The 20466-nt window shown below is 35.1% G+C and overlaps 1 protein-coding gene and 1 pseudogene across 1 annotated transcript; both read left to right on the top strand.

Moving 5' to 3' along the window:
• The first annotated feature begins 16037 nt into the window (after positions 1-16037).
• LOC132314870 (TMV resistance protein N-like) lies at positions 16038-16586 on the top strand (annotated as a pseudogene).
• Positions 16587-17800: 1214 nt separating this feature from the next.
• On the top strand, positions 17801-19740 carry LOC132314147 (disease resistance protein RUN1-like). Its single transcript, XM_059813043.1, has 3 exons — positions 17801-18913; positions 19077-19361; positions 19462-19740. Exons 1-3 carry the CDS (start codon positions 17801-17803, stop codon positions 19738-19740), a joined length of 1677 nt encoding a protein of 558 aa, XP_059669026.1.
• Positions 19741-20466: the final 726 nt, after the last annotated feature.

The following is a 20466-nucleotide window of genomic DNA, read 5'->3' as shown; positions in this document are numbered from 1 at the left end:
GTGAATTGTGAGCTAATACAGAAAAAATGTTTATTTTATATTTCTTTCCTATCAAGTTAATATGGTATCAGAGCCACCCTTAGAAAGAAAAAAAAAAAAAAAACCCTTAATTTTCTTTTCTGCACAATTTCCTCGCTAATCAGCCATGTCTGATGTTTCCTCTATGTCAACTTCACCTGTCAAAACCTAAGCCCCAATTGCCAATTCTTACTCAGTTCAGATCACCAATATTCGCCTTAATGGTGCCAATTATTTATGGTGGTCCCAGTCCGTTTGGATGTACATCAGAGGGCGAGGAAAGATTGGGTACCTGATGGGAGACAAGAAGGCACCAGCATCGGAGGACCCAACATACGTGACCTAGGATGCAGAAAATTCAATGGTGATCTTGTGAACTCCATGGACGAGGATATTAGCTCCAACTATTGACTCGGTCCCAGATCTACGAATTGACTCTAAAACTTGGTGAGATTCGACAGAGAGAAGACTCGGTCACCAAGTATTTCAATTCATTGAAGTGCCTTTGGCAGGACATGGATCTGTTCAATGATTATGAATGGAAGTCCATTAAAGATGCCAATCACTACAAACGGACCGTGGAAGCTCATCGCATTTACAAATTCCTTGTTGGTCTTAATGTGGAATTTGATGAAGTACGGGGACGGATCATTGGCATGACTCCACTTCCTCCAGTTGGTGAGGTGTTTGCTGAGGTTTGAAGAGAAGAGAGCCGCAGACATGTAATGTTGGGGAAGAAGACTACAATGGAGCTATTGAGAGTTCTGCCTTTATTGTTGCTAAGACTGCTGCTAATAAAGCAGTCAATTTTCAATGAAAACTTGAAGAGAAGCCACGGGTCTGGTGCGACTTCTGCAACAAACCGCGCCATACTTGGGAGAATTGCTGGAAAATCCACTGAAAACCAGCAAATTGGAAGAGTAGCAAGCCTAGTGACAAAAATAGGTGTGCGGTTCCTACTCCCAATGAAGCGAAGATAAGTCCCTTAAGCAAGGAGTATATGGATCACCTTCTAAAGCTGCTGAAATTTAAATCCTCATCTGGTATTCCTAATGTTTTTCTTGCACAAACAGGTAGTGCACTTAATGCCCTTTCTTGTTGTTTAAATTCTACTCCATGAATCATTGATTCTAGAGACTCTGATCATATGACCAACCTTTCTAATCTTTTTAGCACTTACTCACCATGTTCTGGCCTTGAAAAAAATTAGAATTGCAGATGGTAGTTTCTCACCTATTGCAGGAAAAGGTTTGATAAAATTATCCGAGAATTTAGATCTTAAATCTGTTCTCCATGTCCCTAAACTAGCCTGTAACCTTTTGTCTATGAGTAAACTAACCAAAGAATCTAATTGTTGTGTAATTTTCTGTGATTCTTACTGTGAATTTTAGGACTGGAGCTTAGGGAAGAAGATTGGCAGTGCTAAGATAATAGATGGACTTTACTACTTTGATGGGGACTTCTCCGGTAATAAAAAGGCTCAAGGCCTTAGTAGTGTTAGTTCTAACTCTGTTTATGAACAAATAATGTTTTGGCATTTAAGACTAGGACATCCTAGCTTTCCATATCTTAAACATTTGTTTGCTACTTTATTTAAAGGTTTGGATTGTTCATTATTTTATTGTGAAAGTTATTGCTTATTTAAGAGTCATCGTACTACTTATTTGCCAAAACCTTATACAAAACCATTTTATTTAATACATAGTGATGGTTGGGGACCTTCAAGAGTCACTATTATCTCTAGGGAAAAATGGTCTGTTATAGATGATCATACCCGTTTATGTTGGGTTTATTTGATGAATGAAAAGTCTGAGGTTGAAATTTTTTTTAAGAATTTTTACAGAATGGTTGAAACTCAGTTTCAAGCAAAAATTAGCAATTTTCACATCGATAATGGAGCCGAGTATTTTAATAAAATTTTGGGGAGCTTTTTGAAAGAAAATGGTATCTATCATCAGTCTACTTGTGTGGATACCCCTCAACAAAACGGATTTGCTGAAAGAAAAAATAAATTTAAGGAATAACAGTAGAATAAGGTGAAGTAGTCAAAATCACATTTGGTAAGGGAGTAGGAGATAAATCCTAAAAATTTTCTTCCATCACCTCATTCTCCCCCTGAAGAGAATTTTTGTGAAAGTAGGATTTATTTTCAAAGAAAGAGACATCTATACTCACATAAAATTTTCTTGTTTGGGGATTATAACACTTATATCCCTTTTTGATTAGAAGCATACCCTATGAAAACACATTTTTTAGCTCGAGGATTAAGTTTGGATCGAGTATTATTGGGTATATGAATAAAAGCTATACAGCCAAAAACCTTTAGAGGTAAATCCGAGTATATCCTTTATAATGGAAAAACTTTCTTTAATCACGTATTTCTAAGGCAACATCGACACTTGTCCTCAAGACACTACTCGAATCAAACGCCTATAAAAACATCCGAGTACAGGACTCACATCACGTCACCTAACCATCCTCAAGCTTACAATTCACAACACACCCCTAGCCATCACCAATAGTACTAGACGTCGGAAACACAACCCCTATTTAGTAACTCGTGCCATCAAAACCACTCTCAAAACAAGCACCACCTAAAACCAATGATTTTATCTCCTTCCGTGGGACTGAGTTGACTAAATCAACCAACTTTTACCGATAAACTCTAATAACATAACAAACGACTCACAGGTCTATCAACCCACATACGTGCATAACTCCTAAATAGAGAAGAAGACTTGCGACAATCGATGTCCTTGCCAGGACTAGAACAAATAGAAAAGGTAATGAGCCCTGCACTCACCAAAGACTGACAACTCCTATCCGAATGCACTTGACACCCTGTCACACTTTGCTCACCAATCATCCAACCACAAATACCCAATTTCACCTGAGATGAACTAAAATCCTTACGCACAAGGAAAGGAACCAACTGGATACCCATACAGAACTACGAACTCAATTCTAGGCGACCTCGCCTCTAACGGACCGTCGTACATTATCAACATAGAAACCTCACATACGATACACCGCAACACCCATGCTAACCAAAAACCAATCAGATAAGAGCACCAACGCTCACGACACACTGACACTAGATCGATTACAACCCATCGGACACTGTATCCCATTCCATCTGGAAATCGTCACTCCCAGATAACAACCTCTAAGTCATAAAATGACACATTACTACTCATTCCATCTCTACCTTCCCAGGTAACACTACTTCGATCACCGTGCATACAAAACCTATGACCTCAGTCATAATAACTCACTGATTCTTTAAAAGAAAAAGGTGCCTATATGGCAACACTGTTCTCACTGGCTTAAAGACTAAGCTATCAACAATCGCCTTAACTAGTGTACAATCCTATCACATAACTGACAACACACAACAAACAACTCATAATCCCTAAACCATATTCGGATCATACCTCAAACCATTTTGCTTATCAGCACTAAACATCACCCTATAACTTCTCGACTACCATCATCCTTGAATGACACTCGAACCTCTCATCTTACTGGACCATCAAGCTATTACTAAACGATTAATCCTCAAACATCCTTAAGATAACACCATCATAACAAGAGAATAATCATCACTCTCGATACTCCCCCACAATGGTCACTATTTACCACTAGAAAAGAACCTCCATACGGCAATGCCATGCCGACAGATCCTCAAAGCAAAAATGAGCATAAAACCCAGAATGCTCAACACTCAACTATCTCCTCAAAACCATCTACAATGTAATCAATCACCAACGCTTAACCGGCCACCCTAACCACTCTTTCTAAGATAATATACATGCCTTAACAAAAAAGCTTCATACCCTAGGTTCAACATCACTACTTCCCTTCTTCCCCGTTCCTCAGAACCCCTTTGACCCCGACAAAAGTCAAATGGGGCTACCAACTACACCTACGGGATCACCCCCGTCCCAATCATTCTAATCATCAATATATCTCTTCGGATCCTCAAGTACTACCTCTCGATACTCCAGACGCAATATGAAATACAACCCGAGTTCATAGCTTCCAAATTCTAAAACATAATCCATTTTGTACACAATACCCACCATCTAACACCTTATCTGCAATCTACCAGCACTTCAATGACCCCATACTACCTGCTTTATCGCACAACCCTGCATTACACAACTAAAACTGACCACAATACCTCACCTCGAGGCTCTCTCGACAACCGTGACAACTTATAACCCCGCTCATCTGCCGAGCCATACAATCAACTCACCGAGAGTTAATTGCTCGCACACTCCTGTAGCTATCCGAAATATAAATTACTCATCGACAAACCAGTTTCTAAAACAGACTTTTACAACCCACGAACTGAATCACATCAAATAGCTAATCACCCAATACTGGCATGACTTCAGTCAATGCCTACGTCACCCTGGACCTACAGAGTCCAACAAGTCCCCCCTTCAACAACTATAACCAACACGTTTCCTTAGACCGTACCAGAATACTCAAAATACACATCTACAACTAATAGACTACACTCGTGACTCTAGCAAGCTCTATCACACGTATCACAAACCAGTTCAAAAAGAACCTCCGCACCAAACTGTAACCCAAGTCACAAACACTAACCCCCTAAGGTCATACCTTTCTCCCACGAAACCCTCACTCCGTACACCTAATCTTGCGGGTCACAAAACCTATGCACTAACACCTAAAACTCATATATCTCGCCCTGGACATTGCACTGTGCCATAACAATCATTCGAAGGTCGTGCCCCAAGCATTACACCCAAAAAACAACGAGAAAATTGAAGCAACCATACACTGAATAGCTTAATCCACGAGCTAAAGACCTACGCCATTCGTTCAATGAGAACCGGCACCCAAACAACCCTGGAGCAACCGAGCTCCTCCCTTACTCAGGTCAAAACCTAGATAACCATCAATGCTATAATAAGTACTCTACCGTACTAGCAACCATCCCGCACCCAACTGTATGTACACACGTGAACACACATACATAATAACCATACCCCATAACATGATATAATCGTGTCCCATCATTTAAAAGTAAACAAACACCTCGTCTTTCATTTTTTTAAAAAAATACTTACATAACCATGCCTAAATAATTGTCATAATACCATACGAGACATGCTTGCACCTACCGTGCTCACTATTTGCCACATTATCATTTAAAATAAAACTGCACACACCATACCTACCACTTGCCGTTACCACCTAAATCACATTTGTCATCATATCACAATTAACATGGTTTCAATCATTTATACATTTTATCGACATGGCCATGTAACACACATTTTAGCAATTAAACACGTAAGCATGTGGACACTTAGCAAATAAACATGCCCTTTTAAAACCATAAACATATAAGCACGTAACAAGTAAACATGCTTCTTAAAACAGTAAACACATAAACACAAGTACACAATCAATGCAAGTCAACCTTTTACCCCATCTAGGTAAGCTACTACCCATCATCCTAAAGGTTTTCGAACCATCGCTCTGATACCAAATTTGTAACGACCCGAACCTGAGGGTTCGAATTGCTAACCGGGTCCTTATCCGAACCCGAAGTCAACTAAGGACACTACCATCCTTTCCTACGTCAATATATAATATACATGTCATGCCAGGGTTTTAAAAAAATAGTAATAGCAATAATAATAAAATAAGATCATATCTACGAAATATGTCAAAACAATCCACTAACCCATCGAGCCCTGTGGAGGAGCGTCGTTCGCCATTTCCCTTCTGTGTCTGAAAAATGTTAATAATAAAGGGGTGAACATAAGCTCAGTAGGAAGTGTCTAAGACATACTTCTTCTGACCCCGTGAATCCATACGAAGAATAGGTTAAGGCAAACGGGATCATACCATAGAGAATATATATATATATATATATATATATATATATATATCAATAACACCACACCCAGCATATAACTAATATCATCCAATCACCCATACACCAAATTTACTAATGAGATGCAATGTCATGCCAATGTCGCTCCCTGTTTTCCAAAACAATTCCTTTATATGGTTCCAAATCGTTAATGCAATCCAACCCATAGCATCTCTATGGCGCCACGAGGGAAGGATTGGCTAGCTTTCCCCTAACCGCATAGCACTACCATGGCATCGTTTGGGCCTAGGTAGCTCAACCTCCCTTTAGATCATATTAACACCCTGGACCACTAGGCGCCTCCTAGGTGTCTAGTTTTCATAAACCTTTCATCAAAAATCATTTCCCCAAAACAATTTCCTTTATTTTAAAATACTTTCCCCCTTTTCTTTCCCAATGAATGCATGAATGCTTCATACGTCTCAATGTTATAATATCATGCAAATCAACTCTAACAAATATTACAAGCTTATCAAGATAATTCTCATGGAAAAAAACATGCATATAAATAATCAAATTTTAGCCATTAAATATAAGAATTTAAAACACAACCATTTAAGCATGATTCTCTATTTATTTTAACAACTATCTACTCACAAATCACTTTCACATAGAAACCCACATGGATATACAAATTTAATATACAACTCTAAAGAAATTTCTCCAAAGAATAATCACATTCAAGCATGTTGTACATTAATTATAGGAAAACGAATCACAAGAACCAAAGATTGAGTGAATTAGAACACCCTTACCTCCAAAAATGAGAAAATATCCAAATGGGTCCAAAAATTCAAAATCCCTAGAGTGCACCAAATGATGAATTGCTTGTATCAATGAGTAGATCTCGCCGTGCTCTTCGATTTGCCGCAAACGACATCCAAAAGAAAAAAGAGATGAGGAAGTAATCAATGATTGAATTTGGTGAAGAAAAGAAAAAAGAAAAACCAAGAAATGAGAGAGTAAGAGAAAGCTTACAGGAGAGAGAATGAATATGAGACCAAATATGGTCTTATGACCACTAAAATGGGTGATGCGCCCCCCCCCCCCCCCCCCCCCCCCCCCGCCAAATTTTTTTTTTCTTTTTTCTTTTAACATTAATTTCTACCATAATTTCATATATATATAGGCTACTTATTTTACAACCACACAAAGTGTCACACAACCATATAAATATGCATAAAATAAATACGCATAGAATGCAATGGACCCAAAATAAAATTCCCGTATAAAACAATTTCGATAGCAGGTCCCACCGGGGACCGTCCAACTTGAAAAATGAAAAAATACCAAAATAGCAACCATGGCATTTTCAAGAGTCCTGAACTCAAAGAATTGCCCCAACCAACTCTTGGACACACCCAGCACACTCCACAGTGTCCGGCATGTAAAACAAGGAAAAATAAAAATACCTCGAAAAATAAAAAAATTTAAAAAAATGAAAAATGGCAAAAAATCGAAAACATTCCATCTATGTCCGAAAATTTTACTTTAAGTGATAATGATTCTTCTCAGGATGATACTAATGATTTTTCTTATTCGCTTTTCTTGATAGAGGTCCTCATGTCGTTCATTTATTTGACTCTGACAGGTCAGATAACGAAGACAATAAAGTTCAAGATGAACAGGTTGAAGAGGATGAAAAGGACGATGAAAGATTGAAGAACATGGTCAAAGAAATGATAGAGACCAAACAGGCAATCAATAAGCTAGAAAAGGAGCTTATCCAAGCAAAATGAGAGAATAAAGATCTAAAGAAACAAATTAATGAAGGCAAAAGGAAAGCTGTTGAAAGCAATTGTATCATTACTGAGCTTGAGAAATAGATTATCATTCTTGAGGATACGGTAAGTGTTGCTAATTCATTGAAGGAATGTCTTGCTTTGAAAACTGATTATCTTGAAATTGAATTGAAGTCTGAACAAGATAAACTGAAAGGATTCAATTTGAGTCACAACAAGTTGAATAAGATATTCAACATGGGTAAGGATGTGAATGATAAAACATGTTTAGGATTTGTTAAATGATCTTCTAGTAATCAAGGTAAAACAACTTTTATTAAACCTGCTATTATGCCTAAACCATGTGTGCCTGATGCATCACATTCTGATATGTCTTATGTACCTAAATTGTTGCATTGCACTTTCCGTGGAAAGAATGGACATAAATATAACTCATACCTTCACAGGAAGAAGAAAGATTTTTCTAAAATTCATTCTCAAAATTCTCATGCTAAGAAAAAGGTGCGTTCTAGAAGGAAAAAGAAGTTGACACCTAAGGTTTCTAGAACTAAAATTTTGCCTATGGGAGAGGTAAAGAATGATAAAGAATTTCAGGAATTGAGAGTGAGAACTGTGTGGATCAAAAAGTCTGATTTGATCAAATATGTGTCTATTGAGTCCTTTGAACAAGTTTCCAAAAGGACTTCATCTTTAAACTGAGTCCTATGAATTTTGGTGATCATGGCTTGTGATTAAAAGAAAATTTTGTTGCCATTGGATCACTTGCAAGGGTTTGGTTTAGGTTTGAGTTTCTGATCATAGTCTTTATGATATATTTGAGAAAATTTTCCATTAAATTCATGATCTATCTTTGAATGCAAATTTGGACATGTGATTTTTTATTAAATAGATTCTTAGTTTGTAATCTATACAATGAAAGTTTATTTGCATTGTTTAAGGGATTTTCAGATTTGAATCACTTAAGTTCATAATCTTTTGTGCACAAGTCCAAATTTGAAAAATTTGATTGAAAATCTTTGAATTGTTGACTAGGGTATATTGATTATAAAACTATAAAGGTTATTGTCGAAAAAAAATAGGAGCTTAAAAAAAACGATGAATAAAATCAGCTTGAAAAAGGAAAGAAAATAAAATATTTTGCTGAATTCTTTGTTTAGGAAAAGGCTACCTATTGAGATATGTTCGAAAGCTCCCATGAGACTTTGAAGTGGAGCTAAATGAGTAAAAAGAAAGGTGGTGACAAGTTGAATTGGAGAATTGCTGTTTACTCTTTAGAGTGAAAGCCACCTTACTTAGAAAAATTGCTCAAAGACAATTTTATCTTGATGTTTTTCGATCAATATGGTTTGGACAATGATTTATTAATAATTGATTGAAAATGGAAGAGATGGATTGCACACACACACTTGAACTTGCTAGATTTATTTCTAATTGTTTCATTAAAATTTGTAAGTTAAAATTCGAGTTGTAATTATTTCTTGAGAATTGAAATTGATTGAATATTCTGTAGAGTCAAAAATTTGTGTTCATAGATACCTCTGACAATTTTCTAAAAATTTGAATCAGGTGTAGACTTGTAAGACTTTAGATGATTGCTCAATGATTAATTCTTAATTTTGTTTTAAAATAATAAAAAAATAAAAAAATGAAAAACTATAAAATTCAAAAAGATTTGTTGTTTTTAGTTTTCAGAGTTTTTTTTAGGTGTTTTGATCATTGAGTTAATCACAAATGAGTTGAAAAATTTTCTGGAAAAATTTCAAGGCTAAAAAGCATTAGGCCTCTGACCTACGGGTTCCACACTTCCCTTACCGGTTCAAGATGCAAAGGTTCAACAGTGGTCCGCCTTCCACATTTACTCACTACCCAGTAGGAACTGGTTCCCACTTTGGCTACTGGTTCCTGGCGACGAGATTTTGGTTTAAGTAACCCATTTTGACATTTTGTTGGGCATTGCTTCATACCCATTTTCTCTCTAAAATTCCATACATCTATATATCATATAGTTTGTCTTGATCTTGCATCATTCTTATCATTTTATTGCAAGATAACATAAAATCATCCATTTGATCTTGAGTTTTGAAGATTGAAGGGGGTTTGAAGATTGAGTTTGAGGAGTTTGGGTTTGAAAGAAACCTTAGAGGATTTAGTTGAGTTTTTGGTGACAATTCTTGGGGTTTGACTTTGATGGCTTTGGGTTTGATCAATTGAAGATATTTGCTTGTATTGTTGTTGATTTTTGGGGGTTTTGAAGAATCTCTTTAAGCTTATCCAAGAACAAGTGTTGAAGTGCACGCCAAGTGTTTGTGAAAATTATCGATTGAACTCCGAAGCTTCAAACCAAAAATTTTCGAACATTAGATGCCTCCGAGACTATCCAAGAAGGCCAAAGGCAAGCGTATTGTAGTTCCTCCACCTCCCAAAAGAGCAAGAACCACAATTTCTATTCAGGAACCACAAGAAGGTTCAACCGCTCTAAGGGCCGCTTCGACTTCTCCTATGAGTTCTAGCTCTCCTTCTACTAAAATACCATTTGGGTATCCTTCAGTATCTGAGGTTGGGAAGGTTCAGTTTGCAAATGACCACTTCTATAATGAGCATGCTTGGCAGGTATACACTAAGGTGTATAAGGACGGTTCGATTAAGTCGGAAAGGAATATGAACATGAAGAAGCTTAGAGATAGTCCAGTGAAGAAACTTGTCGACTACATTGAGAAACATAAGTGGCTTTTCTTCACGACGATGGCGAGTTCCTATTGTCCCAATTTGGTTCATTACTTCTACTCAAATATCTGCAAGGTTCATGATTCTGGATATTTTGAGGTGTCATTATTCGGTAAGGACTATGTGGTTGATACTGATGTGATCGGCAAAGTTCTTAGCATTCCCAAGATTTTTTCAAGCACTTGCTATCGTCTTCCACTTGAGAATTCCGAGCTAAAGTAGGAAGATATTTGCAATGGTTTATGTGTTCTAGATTCGCTGAGATCTCCAGATCATGTACCATCTCCTTATCTTACAGATGAGGCGGTGTTTCTGAATTTGTTTGCCATCTCTAATCTTGGCTACTTAGGGAAGAAGGACGCCATCTCTTTAGATCGTGTAGAGGTATTATATCTCTTGTCCATCGATGCTATGATTCATCTTGACTCTTCTATCTATGGATTGATGGTAGCGCACTATAAGAGCAATACCAAGAAGAAGTCATCTCCATTCCCTAAGGTCATCATGGGTTTGTACCGACATTTTAAGATTTTTCTTCCACCCCGTGCTCATCATATTGATATCATGTCCGCAAGAGCTTCATCTAGGAAAGCTAGCAGGGGTGTAGCTGTTTCTTCGTTATCTCTTCCTGAGATTACTCAGCTTTTTCCGACTAAGCGGAATTTTACTACACTGGATGCCAATATGCTCTACTCCCTGATTCTTCAGAATCAGAAGGCGATGATGGATGTTATTCTTGATCTCAAGGCTGAGGTTAAATTTCTTTGAGAGCAGAGGACAGGTAGTAAACCAGCTCCTCCAGATCCGTCACTTATTCCTGAGGATGACAGAGATGAGGATGATGAGATAGATGATGATATAGAGGATGGCGAGGATGATAGTGGGAGTGACACTGATGGTGGTGATGAGGACATTCCGACTTTTATAATTCCATTTGCTGGAGATGATATTGATGCTTGATTCTATGTTCATATCATTCATGCATTAATTTTTGATTAGTTTATACAGTCTCATAACTTGATCGTTTTGGATATTATCTTTTACTTTCTGACATGTATTAAACTATTTTCTGTTTACTTTGTTTTAGTATGATTTCTCTTTGGTTATTTTGATATTACGTTGTCAATTTTGTTTCAAAAAGGGGGAGAACAGGTTACATTAAGGGGGAGAAAATCTAAAATTTTTGGATAATTTATTCAGGGGGAGTTTTTAAACTTGTTTTATTACACTTTCATTGGTAGTGTTGCTTGATCCATGTGCAGGAAATCAGGTGACACTTTGTCCAAAGGCAGAAGCAAACAGAGATAAGAGATAAAAAAAATTCTGTGTCTCTTTAAACAATTGTAATTTACTTTTCTACTTTGGGTAGATTATAAATTGTTTTTAGGGTTTTGTCATGAAATTGCCAAAGGGAGAGATTGTGAGATATATTTTTGTAATTGGCATATTTCGGTAACAAAACAGGTCCTAGTCGAGTTGTAATTTCAATTACTATATCAGACTTGACATCGACTGCAGAATTAAGAGGTAGATGAGAAGAGAAAAGTATTGTTGATCATCGAAAAGGAAAGAACAACATATTAGGCCTTCGTTTCCCACTTAAGATACAAATACCTATATGTTATATTTTCAGAGTTCAAAAAATATAGAAAATCCAAGTTCAGGATGGATTCTATCAAGTGGGAATCGGTACCTGAATTTGGGAACCGGTTCCAGAAGCTAAGATTCGAGAATAACTCTCTGTCCTTTGGGAACTGGTTCCAGAATTTCTAATTGCAACAGGTTTCCAGTTTCCTTATTCTATTGAATACCTTTTTGATCCAACTTTCTTTCCAAGTCCTATGCACAAAATTTTCTTTCTTTTCAGAAGGAATAGGACTTTACAAACCTCTAAATAAACCATGTCATACACATAGGTTTATTTATGGCTTTACATCATTATTCATATATCATACAAAGCCATATGAAATTTATTCCTCTCAGAAAATCAAAGTTGATTTTTCTGTTGTCTTTCTAGAACATACACATATTCACCTAGTTAGGTTAGAGTTGTGGAGTTCAAATCCTGATCATGATCATATAGTTGTATCTACATCGATAAGACAAAAGCAGATCTTCTTCTACATCATTCAGATGATTGAAGAACAAAAGTAAAAGCAATCACACTTTGAAAGGGTTGGAGCATTCGTGGAGTGTTGTCTAATCTACCAACTACTCTTCTACAAATATCAAGCATAACCTGAGGTCAAGTTGCTGTTAGACGGGGAGTCGTAAAGCCAGAGGATTGTCAACAGTTGGTGTTTGGTAGAACGATAGGGTGTGAGCCAGAGTCAAAGTTTGGTATACTTTGTTTTAAGTATAGTGGATTGGTTTACTTTGGACTACACAGTCCACGAGGTTTTTCCTACAACAGTTGACGTATTTTATCAACTGGGGTTTCCTCGCTAAAATTCGGGTGTCATCTCTAACTTTATACTTTGCTTTATTTTATCTGCATATGATTAACTATTTAATTGCTAAAATAAGTAAAGTTGGTTACGACACATATCTGTTTTACAAAATCTAAAACTTTCCTAAGTACATTCCGCTGCGTACGACTCACATAAATTATATGCAAATAAAGATCAATTAAAATATAAATAGATTCAACTGAATATAAGATGGGAGACACTATGTGGAAAGCGTAGCTGGGTCAAAATTCGGCGGCTAAAGAAAGAATTCCTAATAGTCATTCAATAATATTTCTAGGGAGTGTAATTTATTCAAAAAGACTTCCTTATATTATTAAATTAAAATTAAAATTATATTAATGGATACCATATTCGTATTTTCCCTTTTTTTAAAAAAATAAAAAATTGTACTAGTGAATGATAGTTTAGCAAAAATTCATTTTTTAGTAGAAAAAATATAATAAAATAAAATAAAAGCTATTGTATCACTTTTCGGGATAAGCCTATCAAAAGTTAGAAAGTTTGGTTTTATTGTAGCGACATGCGGACTGTAACGACCCAAACCCGAGGACACCAAGGGCAAAATGGTCATTTTACTCCTTCAAAGGATGAACCGAGGTTGGATCCCACACCTAGATGTGAAAAGAGAAAGTGATATGTATATAGCACATATTTCTAAATGGTTCGAAGTATTTTGGAGATAAAATTCAAGAATTAAACTGTGCTTTCAAAAAATAATAATTTGAACTTAATTTGTATTATTTGCACAATTTGATTCAGATTGAATTTTGAGTTCATGAAAAATATTATTTCTGAAATTTTTATTATATATCTTTGATGAATTTGATGTACATTCATTGAATGTGATGTGTAAGAGACTAAATAAAAGAAAAAACATAATTAGACTAATTCTTATATTAGTAGCTGAATATAGATGAACAAACAGCCCGTCTAGGCATGATCTACAAGACCCGTGAGCATTTTCATCAAGTAACGCCTACTAAAGTTTCAACACAGAAAAAGATAATATGAAAGGTAAACAACTCATGCTGCAATTCACCAACATATGTATTGTCTAAAAATATTAGAGCTATTGAAATTTACATGTATGTTTTTCCCTACCCTTAGTGAAATAAAATTAAAGCAACAAAAAGAGAAGCTAGTGTACGTATATTGGCTCAGTGATCATAATCTGAAAAAATAAAAACAATTGAGAAGAGTGTGAGAAGAAAAAATATGAGTCAGTACTTTATTGATATGCTTGTAGAATTGTAATTCATTCCATCACATGTAGTGCTCTTTTATTCTACTATTAACTTTCATGTTTATTCTACTCCTTCAATTATCCTTGGCTAAGTTGGTATTAGAAGGGTTCTCAAATCTCAATTAACCTCAAATTTTGAGGTGAGGAGTTCAAAGCTGAGAAGAGCTGGATTTAGCATGTCCAAAATTCATTCACCTTTTGAATTTCTTGTAAATTAAAAAGTTAAAAAAATATATAGAGGGAGGGACAGCTGTTTGAAAATTTTCCATTTTTTTTATTATTCAAAAGTAAATCTATTCCTTATAGTGAAAAGTTGTGATTAGTAGGGATTAGTCCTTGAGTGTAAAGTTGAGTATTGATCATCTTCAATGAACTTCATGAGCAAAACTTGTATGTATTTATTGATGTTAATAGTGTATTACGTAGATTCAAATGTATACTAATGAGTAGTTCTGTCTAAGAAGGCATTGAGTGTGTCAGAAAGATGCAACCAAAGAGAACATCCCATATCAACTTGTTAAAATTTTATTAGGTGAACTTACCAATGACGTGGTCTGTTCAGAGCATTTGATATTAATTTACTATTGAACTGCGTGTTACAGTCTTTATTATATAGTTTCGAGGACGTTGAACATGCCTTTTTCCACTCTATCATTTTAGTTTGAATTGACGGAAAAGAAAGGAAAAGAAGAGGGTGGCTTTGAAAGGAAATCCTAGTGCTATACTATGAGAAGTCAGCACATCTCATGTCTTTTTAACAAATGTATATTGTGTTGGATTATTGGGGGAAGAATGTTTCGTCCTCACCACTATTGCTGCTGCCATTACCACCAGATATTCATCACCCTTCGTCAAGATCACCGGCAAGACCACCATGAAAAGTGACCCATCAGTATTGCTAAGAAGTCATTTGTATTTGAACAATACTTAGATCCTCATTAGTGAGGATTTACAATATACTCACTGCTGATGTAGACCAATAATAAATGAACACGTCTTATTTTAATTATGAAATCAAAAATGGTGTCACCATCTCTAATTTGGTTAGTGAATATCTACCATATCATTTTTTATTTGATAATTAAATATTACATATCCATTTATTATTAGTCCACATTAACAATGGGTATGTTATACACATCAGTATTGTCCTATTTTGTGGCGTTTGAATTGGGACTCAGTGCAGGTCCACACATTTTCTTTCCTTTCAACTTGCACATTTTTCTTTGCATTCAACCGGACAACTTTTTTGAAATCTTTGGAAATCTTTCTTCTGCCAGCGAAAAGATATATAATATGAATTTTAGTAAGGTAAATAAGTAATACAAAAAATAATTTAGTAAGGTATATAAGTAATAAAAAAAAAATACTAATATGAATTTTATAACCCAGAAAAAATACTAATATGAATTTTATAACCCTTGATTTAAATTTGTGTATATTTAGAATAAAAGATTCGAACCAGTTGCACATTTTGGCACTGCATACACACTCTCATTCACACTTTCCAACTACACCTTTTGAAGAACCCCACAAAAGATGATTCCCATGTGAAATTGGACAATGCTTTTGGAAGACGTAAATTTTAATTCTCAAAAGGGGGGAATTAAATCTTTGGAAATCATTCTTCAGCAGCCTAATTTGACCCACCTACTCTTTTTTCACAGTGTTATTATTATTATTATAGCTAAAAAGGTATGCTTTGATCGATAAAGTTCATGAAAATTTACCATCAACTTCCACACATTTCTATAACCCAGAAAAAGATTAAAGTTTCATAGAAAGTTCCTTCTTACCAAGAAAATTTGGAACGAAATTGCTTGGATATGATTCTTAGCCAACAATTATAGAATAGAGGGGGAGAGACATTTCTAAGTATCATAATCATATCGAAAAATTTTGCATTCACAAATTAGCAAGCCTCAATGGATGCATTTCCTTCTTCTTCTTCTTCTTCGTTGCCTCAATGGAATTAGGATGTCTTCTTGAGTTTTAGAGGTAAAGATACCTGCAAGAAATTAGTGGACCATCTCTATATGGCTCTGCAACAGAAAGGAATTCACACCTTCAAAGATGATGAGAAACTTCAGAGAGGAAAATCGATTCCTTCTGAGCTCTTCAAGGCAATTAAGGAATCGAAATTTGCAATAATCATTTTTTCGAAAAACTATGCATCCTCCTCATGGTGTTTGGATGAACTTGTAGAGATCATTGAATGCAGGAAGAAAGTGGGACAAACAATTTTGCCAATTTTCTACAATGTCGATCCGTCACAAGTACGGAAACAAAAAGGAAGTTTTGCAGAAGCATTTGCCAAACATGAGGAAAATTTTGGAGAGGACGACATGGAAAAGGTGCAAAAGTGGAGGGCAGCTTTGGTAGAGGCAGCAAATTTAAGAGGGTGGGATTTGAACGATGTAGCAAATGGGTAATAACTAACTCAACAAATTTTATTCTTCTTCTATATTGCCGTATGAAATATGTGCACTAGTTTAACTAAACAACTTTGGTTGCAATACTTAATTAGAAGCAAACATGAAGCACAATTTATATTTTCAATAGCATTCTTTTTTTATTGAGAAAAATTGCACAATATCTTATACTAAATTTTAATTGTTATTATTATTTTATATCTTGATAAATAAACACACGCATTTTTGTTCTATGGAGTTAAAGCCTCAAATCTCTCACTTTGGAAGGAGAGAAGATATTATTATTCTATTATCTCGTTCACTATATTTAAATTTTAAGTGAGTGTTTTAATCTTTAAATGAATATATAGGCTAGTCGTGGATTTATTATTCGCACTCAATTGCGTATCTCCTTATTTTTCTATTTTTTTCTTTTTATGCCAAATTAGAATCAAACTAATATGATTAAAGTTGAATATTTATAAAATAGAGTTATTATTAAGTTTTAGATGTTTCTAACCAAAAAGGGGAAAAAAGAAAAAATATGTTTTCAAGTTTAATTGATAGGTGGGTTAAACTTCAGAATTCCATTCTAATTTAGTTTTACAATTTTTTTTTTTTTTTTTGGCTAATTTAGTTCATAGTACAATTAAGTGCTGCTGTGATGAAATGTAAGTCCATAAATAATAGACATGTATGAACATGACTTTTTTTTTTTCCTAGTTGTGTTTGAACATGACTTGTCTAACAAACACAAAAAGAAAAAGAAAAAATAAATATTAATTATCCATAATTAAAATAAATTTTATTTATTTGTGTATTTCGAATACAATTCTTATATCAATTGTATTGTAGTTTGAAGTGAATTTTAGAGGATTGCATTGAAAATTAATTCTTCCCAAATTGCTAGAACTCAATTTCTTTTATCATTTTGTCCTTTATCTCATTAAAGTAGAAATGATTACATTTGCAATTTGGGTAACGAAAGTTCATTTTGATTTTGGATTGAACAGTTTATATATATATATATATATATATATAGATGCATTGTTGAACCATCACAAGAAATAAACACAAAAGGCTTGCTGCCTTGCTACTAGAACCACTTGTGCATCCCCATGACTTGAGTTATCAAGTCATGAGTTATCAACATTTTTAAGATGCATTAGTCTATTTCAATCAATTTAGTTTGCGAATTGAGTAATTTATGATTATTTTTATTATTTACCCATAAATAAAATATAAAAAAAATTATGACTCACTAGTTCTTTTTAATGTCCTTTGTACTTCATAGGAATGAGGCGAAATTTATCCAAAAAATTGTTCAAGAGATTATAAAAAAATTGGAACATATACCATTATATGTTGCCGAGTATGAAGTGGGGATAGATTCTCGTGTCAACAAAGTGATCGCTTTGCTAAATAATGGGTCAAAGGATGTGTGCAATGTTGGAATTTGTGGAACTGGGGGAATAGGAAAGACAACCATAGCCAAAGTTGTCTTCAATCGAATATTTAATCAATTTGAAGGTAGTTGTTTCCTTAGTGATGTGAAAGAAGTTTCAGAACGACATAATGGTCTAACTAATTTGCAACAACAACTCTTGAATGACACCCTAATGGAAGAAGATATAAAGATGTCTAATGTTCATTATGGGATCAATGTGATAAAGAAAAGATTATGTTACAAGAAGGTCTTGGTAGTTCTTGACAATGTGGATAGTTTGAAGCAATTGGAAAGTTTAGCTGGAGCAAATGATTGGTTTGGTTTTGGAAGTAAGCTCATTGTAACAACCAAAAATGAACGTTTATTGGTGGAGCATAAAGCAGATGAAATGTACAACGTTGAGTTGTTGAATGATGATGAAGCTCTTCGACTTTTTAGTTGGTATGCTTTCACTAACAACCATCCCTTGGAGGATTATTTGGAAATCTCACGAAGTGTGATAAATTATGCGCAAGGCCTTCCATTAGCTCTTCAAGTTTTGGGTTCTTTCTTATTTAAAAGAAGTATTCAAGAGTGGGAAGAGGAACTGGATAGTTTGAAAAGAATTCCTAATGAACAAATTCATGATGTTCTTAAGATAAGTTTTGATGGCCTTAATGACACAGAGAAGGATTTATTCCTTGACATTGCTTGTTTCTTCAAAGGGTATGACAAAGATTATGTAATGGATATATTGGGCAGTAATGGGTTTCACCCACGAATTCCAGTTCTTATTGAACAGTCATTGATAACTATCTCATCATACAACGAGCTGTGCATGCATGATTTGTTACAAGAAATGGGTAAGGAAATTGTTCGTCAAGAATCACCTGATGATTCTGGCAAGCGAAGTAGGTTGTGGTTTTATGAAGATATCTATAAAGTGTTCAGAGAGAATACGGTACGTTCTAACTCCATATAAGTTTATTTGCAATTTTGATATTCATGTTGTGCAAAAAAACAATAGATTTCTTTATCTTTTTTCCATCTAAACAGTTCTAAACTTGGATAATTTTAAGGTTTTAACATTGCATGGTAACTTACATAAAGTTTTTGGTAATTAGGTGACAGAAACAATTAGAGGCATTATGTTAAACGTGCCTGATGAACATATACCAGAGGAGTTGTATGTAGATGTCGATGTCTTTGAGAAGATGAAGAAACTTAAATTGCTTAAAGTCAGTGGCATACGACCTTGTGGACAACTTACGTATCTTTCAAATGAATTATGTTATCTTGATTGGGATGATTACCAGGCAAAGTTTTTGCCATCCAATTTCCATCAAAACAATCTTGTTCTACTTCGCCTTTGTCACAATCGAATCAAAGAAATATCTACAAGTATCAAGGTACGATCAGAGTTTATTCATACAATTATTTACATATGAGTAGTATTGTCGGATTTTATTGAAACTGATTGAATTCTTTTATTGCTTGTTTCCTTTCTAGTTTCTAGAGACATTAAAATACCTTGATCTCGATCACTCCTTAAATTTGTATAAAACTCCTAACTTGTCTAGTCTTCCATGTCTCGAGGAATTACATCTTGAAGGATGTAAAAATCTAATTGAGGTCCATAAGTCAATTGGAGTTCACGAGAGGCTTGTTAGATTGGATTTGCAGGATTGTAAAAATCTGAGGAGTCTCACAAAAAGCATCAAGTTGGAAAAGCTAGAATATTTGAATCTATCAGGATGCTTAAAACTTGAGAAGCTTCCGAAGATTTAGGGGCGTATGAATAGTTTGCGGCAACTTAATTTGGATAAAACTGGAATAAAAGATTTGCCTTCCTCAATTGAGCTTCTTGAAGGGCTTCAGTATTTAAGGGTAGGTAATTGCCGAAAGCTTAAAAGGGTTCCAAGCAACATTTTTTCTAGAATGAAGGATTTAAGAATCCTTTGCATGGAAGGAACTGTTTTAGAACAGTTACCATCGTCCATTGTACACTTGTGTAACCTTAGAAGCCTTCAGCTAAGTGATTTACAAAAAGTGTCTCCCAAAACGCCAAATTCATTGGTGCCATTTTCATTGGTGCGAAAGAGAACTCCTCCTGCTTCAACTAATTTTTTGCAACTGCTCTCCGCTTTGAGCACTTTATCTTATTTAAATTTAAGTGGAAGCAATTTCTCTAGCATACCAACAAGCCTCATTCAACTCAAATGTCTGGAAGGCCTTCATTTGGAAGATTGCACAAGCCTCCGAACGTTAACTTCACTTCCGTCATCTCTAAATTATGTGAATGCACATGGCTGCAAATCATTGGAACGGTATTGGATTCCACCAAGTGGAATTGGTCCAAACAATCGCGAATTAAGATTCACTGAGTGCCACAAATTGGTTATGGAAGAGATGGATAGCATGCCAAATATATCATCACAAACTCAACTTCAGGTTAATTACTTTACCTCTCTTTATCTCTCTCTCTCTCTCTCTATATATATATATATTCAAAAC

Source organism: Cornus florida, unplaced genomic scaffold (assembly GCF_030987335.1).
Source record: "Cornus florida cultivar Cherokee Brave unplaced genomic scaffold, ASM3098733v1 CherokeeBrave_3.0.0_Hap2_Chr06, whole genome shotgun sequence".
Classification (NCBI taxonomy): Eukaryota; Viridiplantae; Streptophyta; class Magnoliopsida; order Cornales; family Cornaceae; genus Cornus; species Cornus florida.
Note: the sequence above shows the minus strand (reverse complement) of the source record. Positions and strands in the feature narration are given on the sequence as shown.

Coding starts and splice junctions, on each gene's coding strand:
- LOC132314147 (XM_059813043.1), top strand. CDS start 17,801: ATGTCCTTTGTACTTCATAGGAATGAGGCGAAATTTATCCAAAAAATT. Junction 18,914..19,076: donor AAGTGTTCAGAGAGAATACG/GTACGTTCTAAC, acceptor TTTGGTAATTAG/GTGACAGAAACAATTAGAGG. Junction 19,362..19,461: donor AAATATCTACAAGTATCAAG/GTACGATCAGAG, acceptor TTTCCTTTCTAG/TTTCTAGAGACATTAAAATA.